Raw genomic sequence first — 13013 nt, 5'->3', positions numbered from 1 at the left:
GTGGGAGACTTCAGCTTGTCTGAGACCAACAAGTCTCTTGAATATCTAAACTTCTGCAGTACCAGGTGGATTTGCATAGAGAATGAATGAGTTTTCACTAGAGTGGAGCTTGCTTTGAGAGGTCCCGCCTGGTGGAAGCTGTCATTACAGAAGTTGTCAAGTGCTTTGGAGGTACTGAAGCAGCATGAGATGTCTGGTTAGACTTCGTCAGTCCCGAACGAGTCTGGGTCACTTGTCTAGCTACCGAGAGTAGCACAGGAAGCTCTGTCAATGCAGCCTTTCTGAAAGCCAAATGTTTAAAATCTCTGCTGATGCAGTTATGCTTAGGTAGTACCGAGGTATGCTTGGTACCATAGCTCTTTGAAGAGCTCGGAGTACTTAGGAGCCTGGAACCTAAGCAGTACCCAGTCTAGGACATGAGATCTCTGATTTGATTTCTGAGGACACAGAGGCTTTTTTGAAACAGACTTTTTATGAGGAGAACTCTAACTTCTCTTCTTGGGGCCCTTCCTAGTACCCTCTGATGTCTTTTGCCATGAAACTCTGGATGAACGAGGTGTGAAAGTTAATGCTGTACTATACTTGCTCAGAGACTGATGTACGGGGCAGGTATCTTGGCCTGGATCCAAGGTAAAGGAAGTGTTCCATCATAAGGAGTCTGAGACTAATTTCCCTATATTTTTCTAGCTATGCTTTTAAAAGTTGAACAAATATTGCACTTTTGTGGGATATGCATGTCCCCCAGACAACAAATGCACTGGAAATGAGTGACCANAGAAAAAAGCTGCAGGAGTAAAAAGAATGCATGCAGAAGTCCAGCAGGAGAGTGGGACTATCCAGTTTATTGCATTGAATTCAGCATGTAGGATTACCTTGTGGGCAGGTAGCATATGTGTGCATCAGGTGCAAATAGGTCATGGCCTCAGAGAGTGAGTACTGGCTCTTGAAACCAGAGAGGCTGAACTGGAGGAGTTAAGGGAGACAGAAGTACACATATAAGCCTTTCTGGGACACAGCAGAGTGGTCCCCGCCCCAGTCTGACAGCCTCTGTAGTGTTTAGGAGGATGAAAATCTTGGAAGGAGAATATCAAACTGGAACAGAGGGAAATGGTCCCAGAGTGGGCACCTTCCTTCCATATCATGGCATCCTCTCACACTGAGGATACCTCTCGGGAGGGAATCCCAGTTATTAGGAAGAGACAGGTGATAATAATGGGGGATTCAAACATTAGAAACATAAATAGTTGGCTTTGTGATGACTGGGAGAATCATTTGGTGAATTGCCTGCTGGGTGTGAAGGCTGTGGATTTATTGAGACATCAGGGTTAGAAGGGACCTCAGGAAGTCATTGAGTCCAACCTGCTGCTCAAAGCAAGACCAATCCCCAGACAGATTTTTACCCCAGTTCCCTAAATGGTCCCCTCAAGGATTGAACTCATAACCGTGGATTTAGCAGGCCAATGCTGAAACCACCAATGCTATCCCTCACCCAATCTAGACAGTATTATATACAGTGCTGGGGAGGAGCTGGTGGTTGTGATACATGTAGGTATTAATGACATAGGGAAAGGAGGAAGAGCCTGGAGGCCACATTTAGGCTTCTAGGTAAGATATTGAAGTCCAGGATCTCCATGGTAGCATTCTCTGAAATCTTTCCAGTTCGATGTGCAGGGTCAATTAGACAGGCAAAATGGAAGGGTGTCAATGCATGGATGAGATGACGATATAGGGAGCAGGAGTTTAGGCTTATTAGGAACTGGAGAACCTTTGGGAAAGATGCACACGATACAGGAAAGATGAGGTCCACCTAAACCAAAATTGAACCAGATTGCTTGCATGTAAAATTAAAAAGCTTTTACAGGAGCTTTTAAACTAAGGCCTGGGAGGAAGCCAACAGATGTACAGGAGCACACAGTATGGACAGACATCCAGTAATGGAGGATATCTACATCCTAGAAAAGAGGATGTTGATAAAGTATATAGAGGAACTGAAGAGAAACAGTCAAATGAAAAAAAAAGAGACCCATTCCATTACATCACATAAAGGCAGGCAACTAAAAAGTGACAAATTTTAAAAGTGCTTGTATACAAACACTAGAAATCTAAATACTAAGATGAGTGAATGCCTGGTATTCAATAAGGATATTGCTATAATAGCCATCACAGAAACTTGATGGAATGATGACGACAACTAATGCTTGAATAATAAGAGTACAGCAGTAGGAATAAACTACCTGGACCAGGATAGTGATGGTGATTGTGAAATGCTCCCAGAGATTACAGACGTTATAAAAATAGAAAATGTAATAATAATGGGGGATTTCAACTATGCCCATTTTAATTGGGAACATGTCACTTTAGGGCAGTCTGCAGAGAGAAAATTTCTAGACACCATTAATGACTGCTTCTTAGAGCAGCTACTCCTAGAACCCACCAGAGGAGAGGCAATTCTTGATTTAGTCCTAAGTGGCACATAGGATCTGGTCCAATAGATGAATATAGCTGAAACGCTTGTAAATAGCGAGCATTATATAATTAAATTTAACATCCGTGTTATGTGGGGTGGGGGAGGAGGTAATAAAAGAAACCCAACACTAATACTTAACTTCAAAAAAGGGAACTACAAAAAGAATGAGGAAGCAAGTTAAATGGAAATTAAAAGGAACAGTCACAAGAGTGAAATGCCTGCAAGCTGCATGGGAACTTTCTAAAAAGACTCGAATAGAGGTTCAAATTAAATGCATACCCAAATTAAAACAAAGTAGTAAGAGGATAAAAAAAAATGCCACCATGACTAAAAACAAGAGAGTAAAAGAGGTGGGTTAGAGGCTAAAAGACACCATTTAAAATTGGAAGTTAAATCCTGCTGAAGAAAATAGAGAGGAGCATAAATTCTGGCAAGTCAAGTGCAAAAAGTAATTAGGCAGGTCAGAAAAGAATTTGAAGAGCAACTAGCAAAAGGCTCAAAAACTATATAGCATAAAAAAAAGTACATCAGAAGCAGGAAGCCTGCCAAACTGTCAGTGGGGCCACTGGATGATCGAGGTGCTAAAAGAGCACTCAAGATAAGGCCATTGCAGAGAAGCTAAAGGGATTTTCTGCATCTGTTTTCACTGCACTGTTTACCCCTTTTTTTCAGATCATTTATGAATATGTTGAGCAGCACCAGTCCCAGAACAGATCCCAGAGGAACACCGCTACTAAATTCTGTCCATTCTGAATCATAGAATATCAGGGTTGGAAGGGACCTCAGGAGGTGATCTAGTCCAACCCCCTGCTCAAAGCAGGAGCAATCCCCAGACAGATTTTTGCCCCAGTTCCCTAAATGGCCCCCTCATGGATTGAACTCACAACCCTGGGTTTAGCAGGCCAATGCTCAAACCACTGAGCTATCCCTCCCCCCTGAGGATACTGACCATTTATTCCTACCCTTGTTTCCTGACTTTTAACCAGTTACTGATCCATGACAGGCTCTTCCCTCTTACCCCGTGACTCCTTACTTTGCTTAAGTGCCTTGGTGAGTCACCTTTTCAAAGGATTAGTGAAAGTCCAAATACACTATATCCATTCAATCACTCTTGTGCATATGTTTGTTGACCTCAAAAGAATTCTAATACGTTGGTGACACAAGATTTTCCTTTACAAGAGCCGTGTTGACTCTTCCACAACAAATTGTGTTAATCTATGTATTTGATAATTTTGTTTTTTTTCTATAGTTTCAACCAGTTTGCCAGGTACTGAAGTTAGGCTTACTGAACTGTAATTGCCAGGATAGCCACTGGGACCTTTTAAAAAAATTGGCATCATATTTATCTTTCATCCAGTCATCTGTTACATGAACTGATTTGAATGACAGGTTACATAATTTCATATTTGAGTTCCTTCAGAACTCTTGGGTGAATGCCATCTGGTCCTGATGACTTATTACTGTTTAATTTATCAATTTGTTCCAAAACCACCTCTACTGACACCTCAGTCCAGGACAGTTCCTCAGATTTGTCNGCACTTTTGTGAGATATGCATGTCCCCCAGACAACAAATGCACTGGAAATGAGTGACCACCACTGATCGGGATAGATTCCCAGCAGGTGAGGCAGTGCTTGAATCCTAGAGACCCTGCCATACCCTTGTTACAATTGCCAAGGGGAAACTCGCAGGTAGGGAGGAGGGGAAGAGAAGGGATACGGATTGGAAAAATAACCCTCAAATGAAGTAAAGAAATTAGAATATAATACTTAAAGTAGAAATCAATAACCACACTAAACTAAACACTAGAGGATGCTAAAGCTAAGCTTTGGGCAAAGCAATGGGCATGACAGACCCTTCATTTCAGGGAGAGGAAGCTGAGAAGGAACTGGGAGTGGTTTGCTCCCGTAACTCTATATAGCCTCAGTATGGGGCTTGACGATGTCTGTAGCATATGTGAGGGCGAAACAAATACTGCTACTGAAAATCTCTGATCAAAGGCACATGAGCCACTGGAAGTGGAGCGCGAGCAGGGTCAGTATCTGAAGGAGAAATGGTGTTATTTTTAAATTTCCTGGATTTTTCCCCCATTTTTAAGGCAGACTTTAAAAAGCTCTTTTAAATACTCAGCTACAGTGGATATTGAAGGCTTCAGAATATTCTGCTACAATGTCTGTTATCAATATTCAGACATGAAAAAATGGATTTACTTATTTAACCTGAGATGTGTGTACTATGCACCTAGGAGACTGGATTGATATCAAAATAAAAATACATTCAGAGTGGACATATAAAGTAGCTAATTAGGTGGATAAACTCCTGTATACCCACCCAATGGAAGAATAACATGGGACCCGGTCATCCCATCAGTTGTATCTTTACATGTGATGGAACAAATAGACCCCAGACCCCAACTGGGTCTATTTGTTCCAGTTGGATATCTGTCCAGTTGGAAGTCTGTCCATATTGTATGCTCTTTTGCATCCACTATTTTTTAACACTTAAGGATTTTGCATCTAGATTTGTAGTTCAAACCCAGACAGATATCCAGGCAGAGAAGACTTAATTCAAGTCTAACTATACTCATAGAATATTGCAAGATGAACTTTTTGTTAAAAAACATTTTTCCTAGAGAATATTGTCTTTTTCGTCATGCTCTGGCATATACTGAGCAAATGAAGATGGATTCAGACAGTTTAGAAACTTCAGGAGGGAAGAATGCTGTGATGGGTTGGATCATAGAAACCCCCTTGGGAGCTGACACCTAATGTACCAAGACTACTTCTATTCCTGTTTTCCCTGCCAGATCAGGACTCCAGCACCCTGTCTTGCTGAGCCAGACACTCTCATCTGCTCCAACACAGACCCAGGGTCTGAATCACTTGTCCCAAAGCTGCAAGTTTACCTGAAACAGCTCACAAAAGTGTGCTTGTCATTAGCGCTCAGATGTCCAACTCCCAATGGGGTCTAAACCCAAATAAATCCGTTTTACCCTGCATAAAGCTTATGCAGGGCAAACTCATAAGTTGTTCACCCTCTGTAACACTGATAGAGAGATATGCACAGTTGTTTGCTCCCCCAGGTATTAATACATACTCTGAGTTAGTGAATAAAAAGTGATTTTATTAAATACAGAAAGTAGGATTTAAGTGGTTCCAAGTAGTAACAGACAGAACAAAGTAAATCACCAAGCAAAATAAAATAAAATAAAATAAAATACGCAAATCTATGTCTAATCAAACTGAATACAGATAATCTCACCCTCAGAGATGCTTCAGTAAGGTTTTTCTCAGACTGGACACTTCCCAGGCCTGGGCACAATTCTTTCCCCTGGTACAGCTCTTGTTCCAGCTCAGGTGGTAGGTAGGGGATTCTTCATGATGGCTCCTCCCCCCCTCTTGTTCTCTTCCACCCCTTTATATATCTTTTGCATAAGGCGGGAACCCTTTTTCCCTCTGGGTTTTTTCCCCCCCCCCCCCCCGCCCACCACTGGAAAAGCACCAGGTTAAAGATAGATTCCAGGTCAGGTGACATGATCACATGTCACTGAAAGACTTCATTATCCACTTGCCAGCACATACATATACAGGAAGACTAACACGTAAACACAGCCATCTGCAGACAATGGTCCTGGTTAATGGGAATCATCAAGATTCCAATCCACCATTAATGGCCCACACTTTGCATAATTACAACAGGCTCTCAGAATTATATTTCATATTTCTAGTTTTAGATACAAGAGTGGTACATTTATACAAATAGGATGATCATACTCAGTAGATTTTAAGCTTTGTAATGATACCTTACAAGAGACCTTTTGCATGAAGCATATTCCAGTTACATTATATTCACTTATTATGTTTTTATAAAACCATATCGACTGCACAACGTCACAAATACATCTAGGGACAGATTTTTAAAGGCCCTTTGGGGGAATTTTTAAAAGTGCAGTGAACCCCAGACCCCTACTTACCATTTCTCCATCCACTGCTTAAAAAGAAATAGAACACATGCTGCTTGGGGGTGAGAACAGGGTGTCCTTCTAGGGCTATCTCAGGCTTTTCAGGCAAGGGGACAGAAAGAAACCTGAACTGGGGAGAAAGAGTTCAAGGCCTCCCTCTCCATTTAATCGCTGTTCCACCCCATTCACAAATCTAACTATACTTACTACAGTACCTTGTTATCGCCACATGCTGTGCCATCTCTCACTGAGCCAACATCCACCATGTCCCTCCCAGCATGAAATTCTGTACCCCAACACAAGATATCATCAACTGGAGTTTGAACTATGGACCCAAGACTTTTCATTTGAGGTATTTTTTTAACATTAACACACTGCAGTCTTCCACACAAGACATCTCTGAAAGAAAAAAATAACAAGAACAGTTGCTTAAAGGTTTATATGAGATTTGAAGTACTCTGTGTGAGAGTTGTGGTGCATGATGGTATTGGTGAGGCCTCGCCTAGAGTATGTGTCCAGTTTTGGAAGCCACACTTTAAAAAAGATGTAGACAAATTGGAGAGTTCAGAGGAGAACAAGAAAAATGATAAAAGGTTTTTAAAAAGCTGACCTATGAAGGATAGATTAAAATAACTGGGTATGTTTAGCACTAAGCAAAGCAAGCTGCAGGGAGGGGAGGGAAAAGGGGGACCTGAAAACTGTCTTCCACAATGTTAAGGGCTGTTATACACGGAGAACAGTTGATCACTGTCCTCCATGTCCACTACAAGGTAGGACAAGAAGTAATGGGCTTAATCTGCAGCGAGGGAGATTTAGGTCAGCTATTAGGAAAAACTATAAATAGAGTCCTATCAAATTTATGGTCCATTTTGGTCAATTTCACAGTCATGGATTTTAAAAATAGTAAATTTCATGATTTCAGCTATTTAAATCTAAAATTTTATTGTGTTGTAATTGTAGGGGTCCTGACCAAAAAAGGACTTGTTGGGGAGGGGGATTACAAGGTTATTTGTAGGGAGGATTGCAGTACTGCTAGCCTTATTTCTGCACTGCTAGAGGTGGCGGTGTTGCCTTCAGAGCTGGGAAGCTGGAGAGTGGTGGCTTCTGGCCGGGAGCCTAGCTTTGAAGCCAGAGCTGTCTCCAGCAGCACTGCGGAAGTAAGGATGGCATGGCTTGTTATTGCCACTCTTACTTCTGCATTGCTGCTTGCAGAGCCAGGCCCTCAGTCAGCAACTGCCAGTCTCCGACCACCCAGCTCTGAAAGCAGCAGAGCAGAATTAAGGGTGGCATGATATAGTATGCTAGCAGGGCATCACCTTCAGAGCTGGTTACACAGCGAACAGCCACCACTCTCTGGCCACCCAGCTCTGAAGGCAGCACAGAAGTAAGGGTGGCAATACCACAACCCCCCTAAAATAACCTTGATACCCCCGTACAACTCCCTATTGGGTCAGGACCCCCAACTTGAGCAACGCTGGTCTCCCCGATGAAATCTGTATAATATAGGGTAAAATCACACAGAAGACCAGATTTCACGGTCTGTGATGCATTTTTCATGGCCGTGAATTTGGTAGGGCCCTAACTATAAAGGTAGTCTAGCACTGGAACAGGCTTCCAAGGGAGGTTGTAGATTCCCTGTCATTGAAGGCTTTTAAGAACCAGTTACACAAACACCTATCAGGGATGGTCTAGATTTAGTTGGCCCTGCATCAACACGAGGGGGTGGATTAGATGATGTCCCAAGGACTGTTCCAGCCCAACATTTCAATGATTCTATGTGATCTTTTTGGACTGTGTGGGCAGCTGGGGAATCAGAGGTTAATGGTGTGGTAAGAAGAAGCAGAAGGAGTGGAAGCAAGTTCTCAGGGAAGAAAGGAAGGGGTTTGAAGAGTCATTTAAGAAATAGAGCCTATAGTCTTGGACAACAGCCAACTTCTCCTGAAACCCCTATCCTGCTTGCTACAAACCAGCACTTCAGCCCTTTCTGCTCCTCATAGCTCAGAGAAGGTGCAGTGTAGTGTTTTTAGTTAGTTATGTTATGAGGTGCTCAAACTAATCAAAGAAATTCCAAGAGGCTTCTGCTTTCTGTCATCCTGAGGATAAGTCCCCCAGTGTCAAGGGAGAGAAGACCATATTTATGACTCCCAACAGGTTATATACAAACTCAGTAAAACTCCATTTTGAATTTTATTTTGCTTTAACTTTCTATGCCAATTTCTTACTATTTTTTTTTTTTTGGTTATAGATGTAAACATGGTTGTTGTGATGGGTGCTTTCTATGTAATATTTGATAGGAATTTTAATTCTGAAAACAGCAACTGGTAAACACCATTTGGTGTAAAAAGGAACTAAGTAAAAAGAATGTCTTATCAACACCAGGACACATCTGCCTGATATATGATTACCAGATTGGTATAGAAATAAATCCTTATCTCAAGAAAACAAACACTGTAAAGAAGATATTTTAGGAAAACTTGGTCATGTAACAGAATGTGATGATGTTCTTTATTCAGGATATTCCATAGAGGAATGTAGGGATGTGTTCTCTAAGCATAAAGTGAACCCTTTCCTTTCTCTTTTTTTTCAAAGAAAAGCCTTTAAAAAACATATATAGTTAGAAAAGTTATAAACCTTTTGTTTATTTCTTACAAACAGCTTTCTGAAATGCATGCTTGTATATATGTTATCTAAATGCAAAGTTTCTAATATAATTTCCTAATATCATTGCTATGTCAATGGTAAAATGTTGTATGTACCAGTATGGAATCTAATAATATAAACTACTAAACTGATTAATAATACAAGAAGCCATTTAAAGTATAGAATATTTATATTAGTGGGGGATTATTTAATTATTTAACAATATATAAGCAACTCCCTCACCCAACTCAGGAAGATAAAAGGAATCATTNATGCCTGACTGTGAGGTTATGGTGTTGCCAAGAGGGCTTTGGCTTCCTTGACCACAGGATGCTATTCTGGGAAGAAAGACGGCTAAGCAGAAATGGGGTATCAAGGAAGGGGAGGAATATATTTGGATACAGACTGGCTATCCTAGCGAGCAGAACTTTAAATTAGGTTTGACGGGGCAGGTGACAAAAGCCCACAAATAAGTCAAAAACATGGAGACCTGGGAGAAGGGTCAGAATCTGGGGGCACATGGGCCATTACAGCAGGGATAAGGGGAGAGGCTGTTCTAGATTTGATTTTGATAAATAGGGAGGAAAGGGTTGAGAATTTTGAAGTGGAAGGCAGCTGACATAAAAACACAAGAATGACCATGCTGGCTCAGACCAAAGGTCCATCTAGTCCAGTATCCTTTCTTTCAAAAGTGGCCAATACTAGGTGCCCCAGAGGGAATGAACAGAACAGGTGATCATCAAGTGATCCATCCCCTGTCACATAGATTTTTAGATGAAAGTGAACATGAAATGGTAGAGTTCATGATTCTAAGGAATGGTAGGAGGGAAAACAGCACAATAAAGGAGTTGGTAGGTAAGATCAACTGGGAAGCAAGTCTAAAGGGAAAAACAATAGAAAAGTTGGCAGTTTTTCAAAGAGACATTATTAAGGGCACAAGAGCAAACTATCTGACTGCTCAGGAAAGCAAAGCAGAAGATCTTAAGCACTTTGCAAAGGGTAAACAAACCCCAGGGTCAACATCTGAAACAGCCCTCATATGAAACTTGTAGCCTGAGTCCGAGAAGTGCAGACCAATTTTAAAACATTTCTTACCTACCCCATTTGAAGACTATCTATCATAGACATGACATGGCAGAGTACTATAATCCCGTAGTGATTATTATTAGAAATAATACACAGTAGATACCCTATCCAACTCAAATCTCTCCCTTTATCATAATCCCAATTCAGAGCCAACTGTCATGTAAGCCTGAGAACAGAAGTTCTCTCTTCAGGAAGCAGTGGTCATAGTACAGGGGAGTACAGTGTATTCCTGGTACTTCCTAATCCCGAAGGACTGAGGTCTTTGTTTTGTAATAGACCCAAAGAAAATAAATTCCTTGACCTTGGCTCAATCAGGAGATCTTCAANTGTTGGTGGAATCTTGCAGAAAGCAGGTGGAAGAGTTACAGGAGTAGGTGGCTAGGCTGAGGCATTCCATCCATGCCCATGAGGAATTCACTGAGAATATTCATATAGAGACGTTCAAGGCTGAGAAAGCTATCCAGCTAGAGAGGACTGCTGTCATGCCACCGGGGGAGGAGGATATGGCTCTGTCACAGGGAGGACACTGGATTTTGGTTACTTATGGCAACAGGCAGTGCTCCACCCCTACTCCAATCCCACCGATCACAGTGATGAAGAACCTTTATACTGCCCTGGCAACCAGTGATGAGGAATCCCCCCAAAGGTGGAGGAGGAAAAGCCATGTACCCCTAAGGCTGGGAGGATTGCAGCTACCACTCCCAGGAGGAAACAGAGGGTAGTGGTGTTTGGTGACTCTTCTCAGGGGGACAGAGGCACCAATTTGTCGCCCTGACATGGCATCCTGGGAGTTATGCTGCCTTCCAAGGGCCAGAATCATAGATTGGGATTGTCAAGGATCGTCCGGGCCTCTGACTACTACCCTGTACTATTTGTTTATGTGGGCACTACTGCGAGGTATGACCCTGAGCAAATCAGACTACGGGGCTCTGGGAGTAAGGGTGAAAGAGTTGGGGGCATAGGTGGTGTTCTCTTTGATTTTTTTTTTGGTCAAGTGTAGGGGCCCAGACAGAGACTGATGGATCCTGGATGTGAATGCCTGACTGCGAGGTTATGGTGTTGCCAAGAGGGCTTTGGCTTCCTTGACCACAGGANACCCAAAGAAAATAAATTCCTTGACCTTGGCTCAATCAGGAGATCTTCAAGTGGAAACTAGGTCACATTGCAAAGGGTTAATATAAACAAATGAGACGAGTATGTAGGGATAAAATTAGAAAAGCCAAGGCAAAAAATGAGATTAAAGGGTAACACGAAAACATTGTACAAATGCACTAGAAGCAAGAGAAAGACCAAGGACTGAGTAGGCCTGTTACTCAATGATAGTGGGGGGAACAATAACAGAAAATGTGGAAATGGCAGAAGTGCTAAATGACTTTTTTGTTTCAGTTTTCACCAAAAAGGCTAGTAGCGATTAGACGTCTAACATAGTTAATGCCAGTAAAAATGAGGTAGGCTCAGATGCTAAAATAGGGAAGGAAGAAGTTAAAAATTACTTAGACAAGTTAGATGTCTTCAAGTCAGCAGGGCCTGATGAAATATATCATGAAATTCTCAAGGAGCTTACTGAGGAGATAGCTGAGCCAATAGTGATTATCTTTGAAAAGCCATGGAAGACGAGAGAGATACCAGAGGACTGGAAAAATGCAAATATAGTGCCCGTCTATAGAAAGGAAAATAAGAACAAATTGGGAATTGCAGACCTGTCATCTTAACTTCATTACCCGGAAAGATAATGGAGCAAATAAACAAGCAATCAATTTGCACACATGTAGAAGATAATAAGGTGATAAGTAACAGTCAACATAGATTTGTCAAGAACAAATCAAGTCAAACCAACCTAATAGCTTTCTTTGACAGGGTAACAAGCCTTGTGGATGGGGGGAAGGGGTAGATGTGGTATATCTTGACTTTAGTAAGGCTTTTGATATGGTCTCACATGACATTCTGATAAACAAACTAGGGAAATACAACTTAGATGGAGCTACTATAAGGTGGGTGCATAACTGGTTGTATAACCATTCCCAGAAAGCAGTTATCAGTGGTTCACAGACAAGCTGGAAGGGCATATCAAGTGGAGTCCTGAAGGGATCAGTTCTGGGACCAGTTCTGTTCAAGATCTTCATAAATGCTTTAGATAATGGCATGGAGAGTACACTTATAAAGTTTGTGGGTGATACCAAGCTGGGAAGGGTTGAAACTGCTTTTGAGGGTAGGATTAAAATTCAAAATGATCTGGACAAACTTAAAGAAACGGTCTGAGGTAAATAGGATGAAATTGTATAAGGACAAATGCAAAGTACGCCACTTAGGAAGGAACCATTAGTTGCACACATACAAAATGGGAAATGACTGCCTAGGAAGGAGTACTGCAGAAAGGGATCTGGGGACCATAGTGGATCACAAGCAAAACATGAGCCAACAGTGTAACACTGTTGCAAAAAACCCCAATCATTCTAAGCTGTATTAGTAGGAATGTTGTAAGCAAGACATGAGATGTAATTCTTCCACTCTACTCTGCACTGATTAGGCCTCAACTGGAGTATTGTGTCCAGTTCTGGGTGCCACATTTCAGGAAATATGTGGACTAATTGGAGAAAGTCCAGAGAAAAGCAACAAAAAGGATTACAAATCTAGAAAACATGATCCATGAGGGGAGATTGAAAAAAATGGGTTTGTTTAGTCTGGAGAAGAAAAGACTGAGGGGACATAACAGTTTTCAAGTACATAAAAGATTGTTACAAGGAGGAGGGAGAAAAATTGTTCTCCTTAACCTCTGAGAATAGGACAAGAAACATTGGGCTTAAATTGCAGCAAGGACAGTTTAGTTTGGACATTAGGAAAAACTTTCTAATTGTCAGGG

At 41.6% G+C, this 13013-nt stretch overlaps 1 protein-coding gene across 1 annotated transcript in view; it reads right to left on the bottom strand.

Annotated features, from left to right (window-relative positions):
• LOC117889108 (disintegrin and metalloproteinase domain-containing protein 20-like) overlaps positions 1-13013 on the bottom strand; it is a 181114-nt gene that overhangs the window by 37125 nt on the left and 130976 nt on the right. Inside the window, exon 11 of the mRNA XM_034792988.1 lies at positions 6643-6826. Within this exon, the coding sequence (XP_034648879.1) occupies positions 6643-6826 (184 nt within the window). The remainder of the gene's footprint in view (positions 1-6642; positions 6827-13013) is intronic.

Source organism: Trachemys scripta, chromosome 1, assembly GCF_013100865.1.
Source record: "Trachemys scripta elegans isolate TJP31775 chromosome 1, CAS_Tse_1.0, whole genome shotgun sequence".
In the NCBI taxonomy this organism is placed as follows: Eukaryota; Metazoa; Chordata; order Testudines; family Emydidae; genus Trachemys; species Trachemys scripta.
This window is presented reverse-complemented; position numbering and strand designations above follow the sequence as displayed.